This window comes from Thamnophis sirtalis, unplaced genomic scaffold (genome assembly GCF_051295495.1).
Source record: "Thamnophis sirtalis isolate CommonGarterSnake01/CBP01778 unplaced genomic scaffold, rThaSir2_p1.2 scaffold_1, whole genome shotgun sequence".
NCBI classification, from domain to species: Eukaryota; Metazoa; Chordata; class Lepidosauria; order Squamata; family Natricidae; genus Thamnophis; species Thamnophis sirtalis.
Window position 1 is genome coordinate 146993098 of NW_028261381.1, and position 12660 is coordinate 147005757.

The 12660-nt window shown below is 38.3% G+C and overlaps 1 protein-coding gene across 1 annotated transcript in view; it reads right to left on the minus strand.

Moving 5' to 3' along the window:
- Positions 1 to 6105: 6105 nt before the first annotated feature.
- Positions 6106 to 12660, minus strand: part of ADSS1 (adenylosuccinate synthase 1) — a 30474-nt gene continuing 23919 nt past the window's right edge. The window contains exons 10-13 of the mRNA XM_014073372.2: positions 11006 to 11130; positions 10066 to 10163; positions 8345 to 8494; positions 6106 to 7209 (exon numbers count right to left, since the gene is read on the minus strand). Coding sequence (XP_013928847.1) covers positions 7157 to 7209; positions 8345 to 8494; positions 10066 to 10163; positions 11006 to 11130 — 426 coding nt within the window. The 3' untranslated portion in view covers positions 6106 to 7156. The remainder of the gene's footprint in view (positions 7210 to 8344; positions 8495 to 10065; positions 10164 to 11005; positions 11131 to 12660) is intronic.

Genomic DNA, 12660 nt, shown 5'->3' on the forward strand with positions numbered 1-12660 from the left:
TTGGTGGGGAGGGACGTGACGGGAGCGGGGGCGGGGCTGGGTCGAAAAAGCGCGCCGGCGAGGAGGAGGAAACCGTCCAAGGATTGGCGTTGGCGCTTTGGAGCAGTCCGCTTTTAAACCAGATTAGCAGAGTTGGAAGGGACCTTGTAGGTCATCTAAATATGAGCCAGCAGTGTGCGGCGGCAGCCAAAAAAGCCGCATTTAGCCGCATCCTAAATTGCATTAACAGAGGGATACAATCAAGTTTAAGTGAGGTACTAATAACACTCTATAAAGCTCTAGTAAGACCACACCTAGAGTATTGCATCCAGTTTTGGTCACCACACTATAAAAAAGATATTGAGACTCTAGAAAAAGTGCAGAGAAGAGCAACTAGGATGGTTAGGGGACTGGATACTGAGACATTTGAAGAATGGTTATAGGAACTGGGCATGGCTAGTCTATTGAAGAGAGGACCAGGGGAGACGTGGTAGCAGTGTTCCAGTATTTGAGGGGCTGCCACAAGAGGAGGGGGGGGTCAAGCTATTTTCCAAGGCACCTGAAGGCCAGGTAAGGAATAATGGATGGAAACTGAACAAGGAGAGACTCAACCTGGAAATAAGGATACATTTTCTGACAGTAAGAACAATCAACCAATGGAACAGCTTGCCTTCAGAAATTGTGGGAGCTTCATCACTTGAGGCTTTCAAGATTGGACTGCCATTTGTCAGAAATGGTGTAGGATCTGCTTGAATGGGGGAGGGGTTGGACTAGATGACCTGTAAGGTCCCTTCAAATGTTGTTTTACTAAATCTAGCCCAAGCAAGAGACCCTACCCCATTTCTGACAGATGGCAGTCCAGACCTTCCAATCTCTGCAACACTAATCACTTGAATGCTTTCCTCCTCGCCGCGCTCTTTTTCAACAATAGGTCCTATATAGCAGTGGTCCCCAACCTTTTTATCGCCGCGGACCAGTCAGCCTTTGATAATTTTACCGTGGCCCGCTGAGCGCGCGCAGGGGTGGAGGGGCGTTATTCACGACGACACATTGATTGCGTACCTGCGCGGGGCTCTCTTCCCTGGAGCCTTTGCGCACAGCCCAGGAGCTTTTGCGCACAGCCCAGGAGCCTTTGCGCTGCAGCGATCATGGCCCCCGGCCGCTGCAGCGATCATGGCCCCCGGCCGCTGCGTGGCCCGGTGCCAGGTACTCCACGGCCCGGCACCGGTCCGCGGACCGGGGGTTGGGGACCACTGCTATATAGGCTCTATTGAGTGTTCTTGAATAAACCTCTTAGGATTCAATGTTGGAGTCAAGACTTCATCAAAAACACAAAGGATGTGGGCATTTACCTCATTGTGGTTTACATTTGAATGATTTTAACCAAAAATGTAACTTTTAATATTTAGAAATTTAACTATTATATGTGAAAAACAAACATATTTAAGGAGCAGGTTTACTCCACTGCAGCCTTCACTCTTGTGTCACCAAATTCTTCACTTAGTACATTTCTTGAAAGTAGTGGGATTTATCGGCTATGAAATGAATGTCATGTGCAATATTATTTTTTCATGATGATAAGATGCCAATATATTTCCCTGTCATAAATTTGGGGGAGGAAGAAGGTAAGGTGAAGAATAAAATATGGCTCCTGGGCTCAGGTTGACTTCTGCTGACTTCAATCCACATTGGTTTGGTATTACTATGTAACTTGGTTCAGAGAGAAAGCAGGAAATAACCAGCAATAACATTTGGTGGTGCTTTCTGTTGATGTTACCCTCTGTTTTTCTCATAAAATTAATATGACTTGCATCTAACAAATGTTGCTTCTGAATTTTGTTAACGTAGTCTCATACATGTGTTATGTCTTTCAGTGATGCACTTTAAAAAAGCTAAATATAATTAACCCAGATACCCCAAACATTGTATCAAATTTAACATTATTTGACGTACAAAATTGGGTCTTGCATTAGTGTAAGAACTGTTACTGGAAGAACAAAGATAACAGAGTAATGTCTGAGTGCCTTGAAGAATTTGGCAACATCAAGGAAAATGCTAATAGAAGAGTGATCTTGATTAAATAGCATATAAAATCACACGTTAGAATGAGACTTAGATTGTAATTTTTGAACTTTCAAATGTGTCAAAACTAAGAGACCTCTTTCTTCAATTACTAGTCTTTATGGACCAAATTCAATATAAAATCTGGTGTTATCAGTTCTGTATTAAATCCAGAAGTGATTCATAAGATTCAGAATAAATAGACAATGTTATAAGGCTTTATTGAGTAAATAAAGAGCTATAAGATAAATACAGCTCATTATACAATATACAAAATAATCAAGAGAACAGTTTTAGTGCATTTTGATCATCTGGTCTATACTTGCTATATCAAGAATTGTGTGGCACAATGCATCATAAAAATATTAGGCCCCAAACCTGACCTATTCTTGCCTGATGTACAGTTAAGACATTTTCGGTGTCTTATGCTGTTCCCCACATTGAGTCATAATGTATTTTAGATAACAATTGCATTTAAACAGCATACTAAAGTTGTACTAAATTATTAAGCCAAATTTCACATGAAGCTTTAGTATCCCAGGAAACAGTCAAAATACAATATATATATTTCATGAAGAATGAACTATAGTATAACAAATCCTGACTACTAAATACTTAATTTCATTTGATGCTATTTTATGGGAACAATTTCTGTTAAAATATGCCAACGTTAATAGATTATCTATGAATATTGATTTAAACGTGCAAACTAAGAGGCCTAAGGAAGATCCACTGACATGAATGGGAGCTACCAAAGTGTTCTAGCATAGCACTCATTCATATAGATGGGAACTGTGTGAAAGTATTTGCCAATTGTTTGTGGCTGCTAAAGAAATTAAGCTGCTTATGTGCAGGACTGTATGTGCTTATAGCTAGCTTTCCGTGCAACAGAAACTCACTTGAGAGAAAATGCACAGCTGGGCAGCGGAAAAATGTCATGATGAACAAAAAGCTATAGCAAAGACATTTCAATTACAAAGCTAGACTTTTTAAAGAGATACAGAAAACAAATAATTAAATGTAGTGAGCAAATAACTGATAACGTATTATGGATATGTAATGTAAGGTAAAGGCCACTTTGGTAAACTTTGGTCAGATAGTATGTGTAGAGGTATGGTAGGTTGAAGGAAAGTCTTGAATCATTTCTGACAGGACTAAAAATCTATCTGAAATGCAAGTTGATTAATGGTGCTCCTCCTAGGGCAGCACCAAATCATTTTTAAAAAGTTATTTAGAAAACATTGACCTCTTGTTAACATTGCCTAGACATTGCCTGTATTTTTACAAAGACAAGGCAATTTTTAGGAAATTTTAGAGCATTATATTGCAGCAAATACCAAGAATTCTGTAGCACCCTAAAGAGCTTTATTTTTCTTGGGTCTTAAGGATGGGTTACTTTCTCTACAAAATACCCTACCATACTAATATAGGGAAAAGTGAGGCAGAGGTATTGACCAAGCATATACATAAATACAAGTCATCATGATACATGCCATATCACTATGAAGATGGTGACAATTATATGTATATCATTTGAACTATGATATGACTTCACTTTTGCCTTTCTCTCAGTGGATGCTAATGCGAAAACTAGCGAACCACTATCGGTTCTGAAAGCTAGAAAATTGTTTAGACTTCAGAACTATGGCGTTTGCTAGTTTTCTAGCCCTCTCTCCAGGATTTGCCGCCATTCTGAAGGCTAGAGAGATTTGTAAGTTCCAGAACCATGGCAGTTACTAGCTGTCTAGCCATAGGAGGGCTAGAATGCTTAGGAAGGCTAGCAAACACTATCATTCTTGTGATCGTTTGGAAGTCTCCTCCAAAGTGCATGATTTGGAGATGGAGTCATCCAAAGATTATGAGAATAACTTGCCTCCAGAAGTTGTGAATGTTACTGGAGGTTTTTAAGAAAATGTTGGATAACCATTTGCCTGAAGTGGTGTAGGGTTTCCTGCCTAAGCAGGGGGTTGGACTAGAAGACCTCCAAAGTCCCTTCCAGCACTGTTATTCTATTCTACCCTAGAATGGGGTCTGCATGCAGAATGATGCAGGGCAGTCTCAGGAGGAATGCCCCTCCTTGCATCGACTGGGTATGCCTGAAAAAAGCAAAAAAAGTGGACCCAGGAAGGGCCTGGGCGTAGTGGAGTGGGCCCTATTTCTGGTTCTCTGCTTAATGGTCTGTTGCTTAATGATCTCAATTAGGAGAGTCAGGATTGCAGTCACTGAGCAAAGTAGTCATGTGAGCACCTCTCTTAATGACCGCTTTGCTCAGGACTGTGCGAACTGGGATTCTGGTCTCAGTTGTGCTTAAAAGTCAATGACTGCCTGTATACAAAACTGCTACTGATCAGCAGGAAAGAGAATTTCCATCATCTTTTGTATTTCTAAGAAAAGACCGCATTCTCCATAAATTAGGAACAAAGTATTCCAAAAGAGTTAGATTTTACTCTACATTATCTAACATGTGAGAGCTACAATGAAAAACAGGATAGAACACTTGGCCATGTGGAAGTATTCTCACTCAAACTCTTTAGACTTTTTAATACATATACTCTACTTGTGTAACATCTTAACAGGGTACCAGCATCTATATAGGAACTGCTATTAAGTCCTATGATAATTATGATCCTACTCCTAACTAGCAAATAGACATTTATGATGTGGCAGTACCCAAACTGACAATTGTTCAAATCCCAGTCAGGTATGCTAACGAGTGTCATGTATTTATTTATAGTATTAAGATTTCCACCCAATTCAGACAGCGCGAGTCTGGTTAGTCTATAAAAATCAGCAAACAGCAAATACAACAAAAAACAACATATGCTATAATGCTTTCCCCTTTTTCATTTCCCAACTGCCTTTGTTATTGAAAACAGTGATCTTAAAACAGCAGCATTTGGCACTCTGCTGCATGTTTCCCATTTCAATGAAGGGATACATCATAAAAGATTGAAACTGAGCCTCAATTTCTCAGGAATGCTACTTCAAAATTGTATAATTTCATTGCATGACGGTAACTTTGTATGCTTATGATTTAGGTTGATATTGTTTCCAGATTGCTTATTTGTACCCTATGACTATCATTAAGTATTGTACCTTGTGATTCTTGACTAATGTATCTTGTCTTTTTATGTATACTGAGAGCACATGCTCCAAAGACAAATTCCTTATGTGTCCAATCACACTTGGCCAATAAAGACTTCTATTCTATTCTATTCTATTCTATTCTACATGGTGCCAGATTCACCACCAGAACACTTCCTTTGCATATGTTACTTATTTTTTGTCAATAACTGCATTTTTAAGGGTTGCTCCAAAATAGTTTATTACCCAGAATTTGATAAACATGCTGAATTGCTTATTCTGTGAAGAGTGATGGAAAAATATTATATTCTGCTGAAACTCAAGCAGTAATAAGCAGCAGTGAAAAATATGATCTGAGAGCATAGTAAAAAAAAGTGAACTTACAGGTGGTATTTTCATGGTGATATGCAGCAAGATAATATTTTGCTATGGTATTTTAAAATACATTTTCGTTGCTATAAGTTTGTCTACTTGCCTTTTCTTTGTTTTCTTGCCTAAAATATAATAGCAATAGCCATAGCAGTTAGACTTATATACCGCTTCATAGGGCTTTCAGCCCTCTCTAAGTGGTTTACAGAGTCAGCATATTGCCCCCAACAACAATCCGGGTCCTCATTTTACCCACCTCAGAAGGATGGAGCTGAGGTGGCGCAGTGGGTAGAGTGCAGTACTGCAGGCCACTTCAGCTGACTGCTATCTGCAGTTCAGTGGTTCAAATCTCACCGGCTCAGGGTTGACTCAGCCTTCCATCCTTCCGAGGTGGGTGAAATGGGGACCCAGATTGTTGGGGGCGATATGCTGACTCTGTAAACCGCTTAGAGAAGGCTGAAAGCCCTATGAAGCGGTATATGTCTAACTGCTATTGCTATTGCTATTATGGAAGGCTGAGTCAACCCTGAGCTTCTGAGATTTGAACAGCCAAACTGCAGAACTGCAGTCAGCTGAAGTAGCCTGCAGTGCTGCATTTAACCACTGTGCCACCTCAGCTCCTAAAAGTAGCAGCTAAAAATAATGAGCTAAAAGTACAGAACCTCTGAGGGCTTCATGTGGAGCACTACCAGAAAATATTGAATGAAAGGAAGTTCTATATCTTAGGTTCTAACAGCTGTATCCACTCCAGTCTGACCACTGCCATCAAATGACTTGGCTTGCCTCCTTCTATGACATAACCTCTTTTGCTTCCCTTTGTCTTTTGATATCTGAAGAATGTTTATTTATAAGAAATGCAGAGTCCAAGATAATTTTGCTTTGGCTCTCAGACTTAAAAAGAGTTGCTTAGTTTTACTATCTTTTCAGCGCACTATAAGGCAGTTTGTTTTCAATAACATATATGCATATCTCACCATTTCCTGACATACGAATGGGAACACTATGGTAGATTGTTTTTGATAGCAGTTTCAAAAAATAATTCCATATGTGTTTGATACTTTTAAAAAGTTACTACACAGCCCCTGTCCCACTGGGTTTTGTTCCAGAGACATTTCTTTACCAGTAGAGAAACATAATGATCATGTACAGGTAAAAATTCAGTTGGAGTGTGAGTGACTAACGATTACCTGCTAATGTCCTATTGACTTTCCTTGTGGGAATTTGGCAGGGAGCATTGGAAACAATGATTATGTGGGTTCGACTGACCACGGCAGTCTTGTGGCGCTGAAATGGCCACAGTTTTGCCAAATTTCAATTCCATAGGAGTAATGAGTTCTGGATTTTGGATGCATTCTTTTAAGTTAAAGTACATTGATTAAAAAATGGTTGCCCTACAAGGCACCATTTCGCCCAATAGAAGATTACAAACAGACGAACAGGAGAGTTTTAGTAGTATATACATCTTAATATTCTCCTCAACCAATTCACTCCAATTATTTTTATGTAGTTTCCAAGCCATTTTAACACTTTAAAATAAGAGAAAATGCTCTTTTCTAATCATAGTCTAGGAAGGTTATTTTGATTTTAAAAGCATCTTCATCTTCGTCTAGGATCAGAAAAGATTAGGCGAACCCTTTCTCAGTGCAGCTCTTCTATGGGCCCCTTAAAAGAGCTGGATCATTGATTCTCTTGATTTTCCAACTCCAACCCATTTAACTGAAGAGGAAAAAAAGAAAAATAATTAGAAATAACATAAATAGCAAATAAATAACATGATGAAATAAACATGATGACCAGTAGTCCTGGTCACTTAGTGACAATTCAAAGTTATGATGGACCTATCCCCAGGAGTATTTTCAACCCATTTTTAAACTTCCAATGGCCATGCACATAAACTCCCATGCTCACATGACTGCATTTCTGGGCACTTGGCAACTTGTTCTCATTTATGGCCATTTGCAGTATCTCGCAGTCATTATTTTTGGTGTGAGGGTTAGGGTTAGGGTTATTTCCAGTTTCTGGCAAAAAAACAAAAAACAACTTACCCATTGGGGAAGACAGGTTTCTCTTATGATCGTAGTGCTTACTTAACAACCATGGCATTCATTTAATGACCACCACAAAATGATTGTAAAATTGAGCATTGTTATTTGTGACCTGCTTAATGACCACCATAATTTACGACCATGATTCTGGGCTCAATTATGGTCTTAAAATGAGGATTACCCATACAGGCTATAATCCTAGAGGGTAAATTAAAGAATCCAAATTCAAAAGCAATTAGCTCTAAGGCAGCCATGTAATAAAAGTTGTTTGTTATTTAGCAGGAAGCAGCAAAAAAATCCCCATTAGTATTAATATATATATATATATATATATATATATATATATATATATATATATATATATATATATATATATATATATATATATATATATATATATATATATATATTGGTTTTGCTGCTGTGGTTTAAATACTATTGCAAATTATATTATATAATTCTTAGGCACTGAAGTATTAGCAGTGGTATTATTTAATCAGCAAGTCTCCTCTAACAAATACCATCAATACTGGGATGGATTAGGTTGAAGTTTATCAGTTAGGGATCATAAGCAGCTACTAAACATCTTTGGAATACCTGCGGAGCAAGAAATCTACCATACACTAGTTTCACAAAGGAATGACAATGATTCTAGTTAATTTTTCTTTAGCAGTAGGAATTGCTTAGGACCCCTAATCTATCTCAAGCCCCAGAAAGCTGCTGCTTTTCTAATTGGCAAGAACCTGTCTATTTACAACAATAAACATAGCAAACCCTGTTAGAACAATCATGATGAAAATACATACCTGACACACCAACATGGTTTTCTACAAATCTAATGTAATTTTGTGCCTTAGATGGAAGTTCCTCCCATTTTCTGGCATTAGTTGTGTCAGTTTTCCAACCTGGCATTGTTTCATATTCAACTTCTACTTTTTGTAATATTTCCTGATTAGCTTTAAAAGTGAAAAGGTAACTATTCAGGTTATAAGAATCATGTAATCATAATTTAGCATTTACTCTTAAAAACATAATAAACAACTCTTTAACCTAATCTTGGAAGCTTTCGTGACTATTGCTCTCAAAACCTCTTTTTCTCAAAAATGATTATCTTCGCTTTTAGAATAAATCAGATTATACAGAACAATCAGGTGAGATCTTTACTGAACAATTGCCCTACTTTATTCACAGCATTTAGGTGTCATTTTCTTGACTTCAGAAAGACAGAATAATTCTACAATTATCTATTTGTCTGGACTGTATCTTTAGTGAAATAACAGAGAAAATTATTGGCACTCATTTTACTTATATGAAGTCTGTAGGCTAGTTCGCATAAGTGGCAATGTCACTGGTTATATATAATTTTTGTAATAGTTAATAGATAAACGAGAGGAAGAAAAGACCAGATCTTCTCAGTTCTTAATTATTAACATTACAGAATGTGTATATGTGGTACACAAAGATGTCAAAATGCACATGTACAAACCTGTCCTTTGAAAATTGTCAGGCTCCTGTGTCACATGTCCTTTCAAATTTCTTTCAGATTTTTCTTATTCTTCTATTTTTTAAAGGAAAACTGGCATGCTATGAAGCCCAGCTACAATTTCTGTATGAGCTCTGAAGCTTTCTTGGAAATTAAAAGTTTTGAAGGGCCGTAGCAGGGGTGGGTTCCTGCCAGTTCTAACCTCTTCTATAGGTTCAACAAATCTACCATGCCATTTAGAACCAGTTCCAGCTCCTTCCCCCCGCCCGTCCGCACCATGCTTGCCCCGCCCACTGCTCACTCATTGGCTGGCTCACCAATCGCCCCGCCCACCTCTAAGAGTCCTATCTAAACCTTAAAAGTCTTAAAGCTGTCAAGTTTGAACATCCCTGGGTTTTTTTTCCTAAAGGGTTAGGGGTGCAAGGGTCGTGCAACTTGACAGCTTTAAGGCTTGCACACTTCAATGCCAGAGTTCCTGAGCCAACATGACTGGAGGAGGAATTCTGGGAGTTGAAGTCCACAAGTCTTAAAGCTTTCAAGTTTGAATACCCCTGAGATTTTTTTTCTAAAGGGTTAGGGGTGCAAGGGTCTTGTAACTTGACAACTTTAAGATTTGTGTGCTTCAAATGCCAGAGTTTCTGAGCCAACATTTTGGTTGCTAAGCAAGAGCGTTGTTAAGTGAGTTTCACCACATTTTACAAGTTGGCCATGCCCACCCAGCCACATGACTGCCAAGCCACTCCCACTCAATCACATGGCTAGAAAGCCATTCCCACCTGGTCACATGGCCGGCGAGCCACTCCCACAAAGCAGGCCACATCTACAGAAGAGGTTCTAAAAAATTTTGAAACCTACCACTGGGCTGTAGTCATGTGTTTATTTAGAAATTGTCTTTAATCTTCCCAAAGGACGCAAGAAAATTGGAAGGGAAATGAAAGTGGACAGCAAAATCTTCATCAGGTTTGTCGCCTGAAATTTGGGGGACACCTGACCTAATAAACTTTTCAGCCTAGTTCAAAGTTACATATTCAGTTAATAACATACCTGGAAAATATGGAATTCTTTTCCCATCCAGCCTGTAAGCCACACCAATTTTGATTTCATCAAGGACATCCAGAATATCAAGTTTTGTTAATGCCAAACTGCCCAGAAAATATTAGATAGATATTAGTCTCATTCAACATCTCATTCAATCCTCATTCTACCTGGTTTTTTTTTTAAGTTTATGGGATATCCCAACAGCATGAACTGTTCTGAAGTAATCACACACAAAAAAGGTAACAACCAGATAAAGTTTAAATTAATACACATGTTAAGAAGCATTTTAAATACTCAGGTCTGTATCACACAGTAAATTTTAGCTACATACAAATGATGAGAATTTAGGTATGGCACTTAAGAATTAAATGTTCCATATTTTAAAAACTTGTGCACAGTGTGGATGGTTATATTTTTTTCAAGTAAGAGCAATCCACAGATATCAAACTTATTTTTTTAAGCTTCAAGAATTCAGAACCTACTACGTTCAGAGCAATTTACAGGCCAATCACATATATCACTTGGCCTGCCTTTAATTCCATTAATTTTAGTTTGTGCTGATCGACATTCCACATCAGTCAGAATTTAAAATAAACACTCTGTATCTCCTTCCTGATATATTTCAGATTGCAAGACCAAACAATGATGCAAAACTTTATGATGAGGCAGAAATAGCAAGTATGTACCATGTAAATATCATTTTCTATTTCCTGCTTTTTTCTGGTTTACAGCCCCTACAATGACTGCTGTTTATTGTACAGTACTATTGACCCAAGACGTTCGAGCCCACTGAAATTTTATTTTCTTTGGGATAAAGTGCTACTGTTTCTTATCAAAATATAAAACATAATTTTGCTAGACTAATTATAACGTTACCTACATATTTGTACTCCACCGGGTTAAAAGTTATGAGTTCCAAGTGTAGGTCAAAATCTGTGATGCTTACGCAGTAAAGCCGTTGATCATATGAGCATATCTCAAAATGACAAGGTCTAGCCAGCCGCAACGTCTTTTCCTGCCTGTAGTCACACCCCATTCATGACCTCGTGACTGTAAAAGGTCTCCAATTTCCTACCAGAGACAAAGATACCCAGAAGATTGGAACAGTAGTCATAGCCAAGTGTCAAAAGCTATTGTCATGTCAAAAATGCATGTTTTTTTAAAATCATTTAGAAGACAAAAGATGTTTAACATGGCACACTAAGTCAAACAATTTTCCAAACTCCCCAAAAGGCAGTTTTTTTCTTCATTTAGCATTAATCAGGGTTGGATTCACGTTCCAAGCTGGTAAATTATGGTTGGCGTTTAGCCCTAAAATCAGACTTAGAAACTTATTCAAAATTACCATTGATGTATTGTAATAATTGTAGATTATAGCATATGTAAATGTATATATCAAAGCATTAAATATATTCATGAAAGAAAGATATGTAAGAAAGCAGAAAAGAATGCAAAATCTAATCCTCATTTGTCATTGAAATCATACTTTGGATTTAGAGTATTCTGTATTTTTAATTCAATCCTAAATGCAGAATTTGGGGTGCAGTTCTTTGATGCTTATTCCACCCCCACCCCCCCAATAGTCTATTTATTGATTAAATCTGTGTGCAATATGACTCTGGATTACTTTACTATATTACTTTATTATACCACTTTGTCCACTATCCAGTGGCATTTATAGGCTACAGTAAAAAAAATAATTTAAACAAATTAAGAATTCCAAATTGAGAGAATCAGGGAGTGGATTTGGGAGATGACACAATTTTTAAAATTAGATTCAGATCAGGATAACTTGTAAAAAGACATTTGAAAGTATGCTACAGAATGGAGCTGTGATTTGGTGGAGAATCACACTTCAAAGAAAATTAAGACAATTGGGAGAGCAGGTTAATATCATCCGCACAGTTTCTCTTTTATAATAAAGTTTGAGTGGCATAATACTTGCATGTATTAGCACAGGATCATTACAACACATTATCCTGGGGCGGGCAATTAATTTTCCCAAGGGGCCATATGAGAAACTGGGACTATTGTGGAGGGCCACACCAATAGGCTTCCTGTTGCTCTTTGTCGGAGAGTTTGTTGTCTAGAGTTGAGTTCCTTCTTGGTGACTTTGGCTGCTGGAACTAACATTTGGAGGGAGGTGGGAATATAGAGTCTCACCTCAGCCCAGCCTGGCTCAGCTGCCACGCTTCTGCCACCACCACTTCTCTCCTGCTAGATCCTGGATGTACTCCTCCTGCTTGCCTGCAAGACGGTGGTTGATCGACGAGCCTGTGTCCCCCACCTAAACCATAGTTGCTGTTGTCTCCTAAAGCTGCTCCAAGCAAGGGGTGAGTGCTGCATAGATACAGAAAAGTGCTTTCTCTCCTCCCCCTCCCATGGCTGTCAACTGACTGAAGAAGTGTAGAACTGGACCCGATTCAGTTTCTCCTGCTCCCTGGGGTACAATTATTTACATTTTATTTCTAATTTCTGTCTGACCTCACATGGGCTGGATAGGGACAACCAAAGGGTCAGATATGGCCTGGAGGCTGTAAAATACTCAAGTCTGTATTATCCTATGCTTATTTTAATTTATTTGTACTAGTTTAATTATAA